The sequence below is a fragment of the Physcomitrium patens genome, chromosome 5 (genome assembly GCF_059467195.1).
Source record: "Physcomitrium patens ecotype Gransden chromosome 5, ASM5946719v1, whole genome shotgun sequence".
Lineage (NCBI taxonomy): Eukaryota > Viridiplantae > Streptophyta > Bryopsida > Funariales > Funariaceae > Physcomitrium > Physcomitrium patens.
In genome coordinates this window covers 15,845,534-15,852,060 of record NC_143414.1, presented here as the reverse complement: position 1 = coordinate 15,852,060, position 6,527 = coordinate 15,845,534, and the positions used below count along the sequence as shown (strand labels likewise).

Genomic DNA, 6,527 nt, shown 5'->3' with positions numbered 1-6,527 from the left:
TCACCTCATATTATATGCTTATATTCTACAAAACATGTTTTGAGTGGTAAATAATTGTATGGTTTATAATTAGAATAAATTTTATGCTTTTCTTTGATAAATCAAAATTGGTTATGGTATAATTATATTTTGGTAAAAAATATAAATATAAATTTAAATTACATATTTATTTCAATTTATATTTGTATGTATATTAATACACATATAACTCTACCATCATTTTAAAATAGTTGATCCTGCTATGCTGATTTTTTTATTTTTTTATTTTTTTGCAAGTATTTCATTTCTTAAGTATCACTCTGTCTTGTAAAAGACCACACAAAATTGAATGCAATTGCAATAGGTAAGTACCATTTACCTTAGTTTTTTTAAACAAGCAGCAACATGGACAAATAATAAGAATAAGAGGACCAATAACTATAACTCTTTATAATAACTCTCTATGTATGTATGTATGTATGTATATATGTGTGTGTGCGTGTTTCATGTTTATCCTCTAATAACAGGTTCTCACACAGAATGCGATGCTTTAGAACGTGGAGATCCTAGATAAGAAGAATAAAGTCCTCACACTTCGAGCCAGGCCCTTGTGAGCACAATCCATCGAGTCTTGTGACTCGCCAGCCCATGAGAAACGACATCCGAAACGCACATGAATCTCATGTCCCCTACGAGGACAACGAACGAAACAACAAAGTTGACGATACGGCAACGATGAAGGACATAACAACGACATCAGAACGATAAGGAGACGACGACGACGAAGCGTCGACGATGGCGGTAACGAAAGAGGGACGTCCTTCGCGGCCGCCGGGCCATTTGTCTCGCTTCAAGGAGTGATGGTAGCGTCGCTGCTGTTGCGCCTGCCACTTTCCAGTTGCTCGCATCCACGCTACTCCCGCTTCAGCTGCACGATTCCTGTCTCAGGTCCATCGCTTCTCACCCCTGGGAGAGTTGGTGAGCGGATCAGAGCCTTGGTTGTGCAATTTGGCGACATGGGTCTTCACGCCGGCGTTGATGTGCCCAGGCGTGGGCTATTCATTGATGGCGAGTGGGTGGACCCTGTCCTCGGCAAGCGCATCCCGATCGTAAACCCTACCACGGAAGAGACCGTGGGTATGTGTGGATCTCCCCCTCCCCGATGCTAGGTTGAAGCTTGGGTGAAATATCCTCGATCCTGTTTTGAGAGTTGGGTGCTGCGGTTAATGGATGTTTTTTTTTTTTTTTTTTTTTTTTTTTTTTTTGTGTTGGGATGGGCTTGAGTCTCAGCGCATTGTGTGGAGTGGAGTGGAGTGAGCATGCTGTGCAATTTCTGATTGTAGAATTGGGTAGCGGGGAGGCTGGGAGAAACTTTGAAGCATTAGGCGGATCGGAGGGTGTTGGACTGAGGATAGGGTCGGACTTGGTTGATTGTAGCTTGGATCTGGTCCAATTGGGACGGTTATGTTGGATTTAAGGATGGATACAGTATCTTGAGAGTGTTAATGGGTGTCATGTGCTGTGTATTGTATGTTAGGATTTGGCTAATTGGGGTTGTAACGCAGGGGATATTCCGGCTGCGACGTCGGAAGATGTCGATGCAGCAGTTAAGGCGGCGAAGGAAGCTTTTTATCGCAACAAGGGGAAGGATTGGGCTAAAGCTGGTGGGAAACACCGGGCTACATTCCTTCGAGCGATTGCCAAAAGGGTAGGACTTGAGACTTTGTGAGCCTCCGGATGTATGGAGATCGAATCTATTTATCTGACGGTCATTGTTACCTTTAACGTGTAAGTTAGCGACGTGATTCTCATAGAGATTGTTTTTTGTTCTGATAGGTGGCTGAGAGGAAGTCAGAGCTTGCAAAGCTTGAGTCCATCGATTGTGGCAAGCCCATCGATGAAGCTGAATGGGATATGGTATGTTTTCACAGCTCTCAATTTTTCCCCCTTTGACGCCTCTATATTTGAAAGAGGTACGAACAATAATTATTCTCTTTCTTGCTGCGTGATAAATTCAAGTTTGAATACAAGGTTGTTAAGTGAAAGAATTGTTGAGTATGATGATTATAGGGCCGAATTATCTAGTTGGACCGCGTGCTTGACATTGAATTAAAAAAACCTGAATATAAATATCGACCATGCGCTTATACACGCAAGATACCTGTTTCCGGCTCTTGATTCCCTGGATACGTCGATAGGTTTCTCGATAATATGAGAACACTTGTCTAAACGGAAAATCGCAAGAGAAGGGATTTAGTTCTCAAGTACTGATTGGTGCAGCTTTGGTGCTGTTTGAATGATTCCAGGATGATGTTTCAGGTTGTTTTGAATACTATGCAGACCTGGCGGAGAAATTAGACGAGAGACAGTATGCCCCTCTCGAACTCCCCATGGAACAGTTCAAGTGCAACATCTTGCGAGAGGCCATAGGAGTTGTTGGTCTCATCACTCCCTGGTACCGACTTGCATGACATTTGCCATAACCACTCCAAATGTTTGACTTGGAGAGGTTATCTTTACCGGAATAATTTAATTTTCATCGTAATGGTTTTCAGGAATTACCCTATGCTTATGGCTACATGGAAAGTTGCTGCCGCGCTTGCAGCTGGGTGTACTGCAATATTGAAACCATCCGAGCTTGCCTCTGTGTAAGTCAAGTATACCAGCATACTTTGTCTTGTAGGAACTAAATATACCTTGTCAAGCTTGTGTAATACGCTCAATCTTTTCTCTTCAACGGTCCACCTGTATGATGTGAATGAAGACATAGTCTATTAGTCAACTGTTGTAGGGTTAATCGGTGGTTTTAAGTGTGAGCGAGTGTACCATGCCGATCCTTTTGGCCAAGATTTTTTTTTTCACCCAATGGACATGGGGTGGATATTTGGTTTCAAATCCTATGCGCTTTACAGTGTGAATTACTATCCTGAAGTCTCATTTCAAGATGAGAGTGACAGTTATTATATGTGGTGATGAACGTTTATTGCAGCACCTGCTTGGAGTTAGCAGGTATAGCGAAGGATGTTGGACTTCCACGAGGTGTCTTGAATGTGGTCACTGGATATGGACATGAGGCTGGAGCACCCTTGGCCTCACATTCAGGTGTAGATAAGGTGCGTTAGTGATAAACCCTCAGGCCACGTTCTCTTGTGTTCTAGATTAGCAATTCTTTATAAGAACCGTTAGAATTTAACTGCTGTGATGTTTTTGGAGCAAACTCTCACCTACCACCTGGTCTTATGAGCACAGATAGCCTTCACTGGAAGTACGGCCACTGGCAGGTCAGTCATGAGCGCGGCATCACAGCTCATCAAGGTTGTTTTCTCGGCTTGTGCTGCTTGTTTCCACTTGATCAAGTGAAATGCAATTCATGATATCTGGGTTTTATGTTATCGAATTATGAAGGAAGCACTGTACTATAGCGGATCGCTCATTGTAAATATCAAATGACTAGATGCATTTTACAGTGTGGGAGATTGAAGCTTTTAGAATAGTTGTAGAGTTTTAATTGATTTATTGTGCTTATTGAAAATATGCCAACCCTATCATAATGCTTAATCAATTTCAATTTTGATCTTGCTCATTGTGCAGCCGGTTACTTTGGAATTGGGTGGAAAGAGCCCCATCATAGTTTTTGATGATGCTGATGTTGAAAAAGGTGCCGACAAATTCCACCGTTTTTTACTTTTTCTGTTAATGACTACTGTAAGATTTTAAATCGCCTCGAGTGTTGTTTAAGACCTTTCATATTGTACTTATAGCTCATTTCGGTGGAATGCGCAGCTGTTGAATGGGCTATGTTTGGAGCGTTCTGGACAAACGGCCAGATCTGCAGTGCAACGTCACGACTGTTACTGCAGGTGGATTTTATGACATGAAATTACTTTTCGTTATTAGTTGTAGGAGGTGCATCGTTTGCGTGTCTATTTCTAAATATTATTTTATTTCTTCATGTTGAAATTTATTTTTATCTTTATTCGGTTTTATCGCCTTGCTTTGGCGCTGGGTTGTAGACATGTTTTGGCCGTTGTTTTGGCCGTAGCAGTGTTTTACCGAATAGGAATTTAGGTCATATCTGTTTAGAATCTACTTCACACCTCTATTTGAAGTCAAGTTTATTCTTACTGAAGACATTTTCTTCTTATGACAGGAGGGTATTGCAGATGAATTTCTAAAGAAGCTAGGCATTTGGGCTTCAAGCATCAAGGTGTCTGATCCTTTGGAAAAAGACTGCCGATTGGGACCACTTGTTAGTGAGGGTCAGGTATGACATAGAGCACCTTCTGATGCTGGTTCATTCATGTTTCCACGTGTTTCCGGATTACAGAAGAAAACTGCCGATTTAAGCCTGAAATGTGTGGAATTGGCACGAGTGGAGGGGTTTTGACTAATCTGCAACGTTGTGATATTTATGATCAGTATGAAAAGGTGCAGAAATTTGTGAAAGTGGCTCTGGATGAGGGAGCCACTCTTGTCTGTGGTGGCAAGCGACCAGATGTGAGTCTTTTGGCGTCCTGAACACATACACACCCACATTAACGTATAAATAGTCGTAGAATGCTAGGCCGTCTCGCATTAATCGCATTGATCTTCTTCTCAATTTTCATGCATCTCTACACTCTATGCGTATGATTTTTCATTGTGTGCATGACCTATGGGCTATCTGTATGTTGTTTGCAGCATTTGACCACAGGATACTTTCTAGCACCTACCGTTCTTTCAAATGTCAAACCTCACATGCAAATCTGGACGGATGAGGTGTTTGGACCAGTCTTGGCTGTGTCCACTTTTAAAACGGAAGAGGAAGCTCTCGCATTGGCAAATGACACCCAGTAAGCTCTCTGTCTCATTAGCTGTGGTGGACTTGTTGCAATTGTCTATCTGTTATTTAAGTCGTTCTTATAGTGCTTGCTGTGAGTATAAGTTGATTATGATGCTTCGTTTATTTTGCAAGCAACATATTTGATTGCAATGTGAGGGTGTCGTTAGAGACATTATTTGTGAATTTGGCAGTGTGCTGCGTGAGATTTTAGTATCATTGAACTTTAAGAATCTCTATGTACTCATTATGAGTTACTTTCATTGCTAGGTATGGGCTAGCCGGTGCTGTCATTTCTAAGGATGACGACAGATGCAAGCGTGTTTCAGAGGTGCATTTCTTCACATATCGCTAGAATTACGTGTTACGGTTGCTATTGCTTGATGTTTTACCGTTTTTTCTGCACTCTAGTATTTATATGTTATTTTGTCCTAATGAGTTCAATTGATCCCACATTTGTAGCGTTTTGGAAGTTGATTTAGAGTTCACACGACTGTAACCTGCTTTAGTATGTTCTAATTCCAACAAGGGGTATGGTTTGAAGTAAGGATATTTTGTGTGATCTACATTATGTTATTTGTTAACGTTGCAACATTGTCATTATCAGGCCTTGGAAGTAGGTATCGTATGGATAAATTGTTCGCAACCCTGTTTCTGTCAAGCTCCTTGGGGTGGCAACAAGCGTAGTGGTTTTGGCCGTGAGTTGGGAGAATGGTAAGGACTTCTATGTTTATGTTTGATCAGAAAAGTTGATCCAGTTTGGGTTCGACGCTTCACTCGATTTGTGTACACAAGCTTTCAGTCGACCATTTTTGGCATTTCGCTTTATTGATAGCAGTCAGATATTCTTATCCAACAGACTATTTCTATCATTTTGTTTATTTTTAACTATGGTGATATATTAAACCTATGTTTTGTGATATAGGGGTCTGGAGAACTATTTATCCGTGAAGCAATTGACGCGGTATATCTCGACTGATGACTGGGGCTGGTATCCCAAGCCTTCCAAGTTGTAAGAGCAGTATATTTACAGACATACATATGTTAAAAGGTTCCGTGGCTATAAACTCTTTGAAGAATTCAGTGATCATAGTCAGGAATCAGTGTTAAATCACTTGTAGTGAGTATCGTGGGTTTATGTATCCTGTGAAAAGCTAAGCCTTAAGCTTTTTCAGTGTACTCCATACGTTTTGGCTTGAAGCTAAAATCAACTATTGGACTCTCGATTATGTAATGCATTGGCTGGTGTGACTTAAATTTGCACTCAATAATCATCCAAAAATAACTTCGACAGAAACTATCCAAGTGTGGGTTGCATGCCAGTGGATAAGATGGTGTTAATGCTTTCATCTGAGAATGGTGCTACCTAAAGGGACGTTTTTCCAAGGTTAAAAATGGTTTGGAGTGCACAAGATTTTCTTAAACCCCGAAAATGGGAATAGGTGAATTTAAAACTGAAAAATAAAAAAGTTAGAAAAATTGGAAAGTCATGTAGCTTTTAACTCAAAATTAAAGTCATATTCTGTAAATGTAGATTTTTTTAAATACATTTCAATTTCACCACAAGAATACTAAAAATCAATTGTCAAATAATTTAAACAAGGAAAAATATCATAAATATTATTTAAATTTGCTGAAATATCAAGAATACACTTGTATTCTTGTTCATATCAAATCTATCCCTCTTTCGTGATAATTGCAAATCTGCCCTTCAACATGATAAGTTAAT

The 6,527-nt window shown here is 40.3% G+C and overlaps 1 protein-coding gene across 1 annotated transcript; it reads left to right on the top strand.

Moving 5' to 3' along the window:
• The first annotated feature begins 879 nt into the window (after window positions 1–879).
• LOC112282775 (aminoaldehyde dehydrogenase 2, peroxisomal) lies at window positions 880–6,095 on the top strand. Its single transcript, XM_024520844.3, has 15 exons — window positions 880–1,116; window positions 1,545–1,687; window positions 1,816–1,896; window positions 2,286–2,434; window positions 2,535–2,627; window positions 2,969–3,092; window positions 3,229–3,294; window positions 3,571–3,637; window positions 3,763–3,839; window positions 4,130–4,243; window positions 4,399–4,476; window positions 4,660–4,811; window positions 5,069–5,129; window positions 5,406–5,512; window positions 5,724–6,095. Exons 1-15 carry the CDS (start codon window positions 996–998, stop codon window positions 5,812–5,814), a joined length of 1,524 nt encoding a protein of 507 aa, XP_024376612.2. The 5' UTR covers window positions 880–995; the 3' UTR covers window positions 5,815–6,095.
• Window positions 6,096–6,527: the final 432 nt, after the last annotated feature.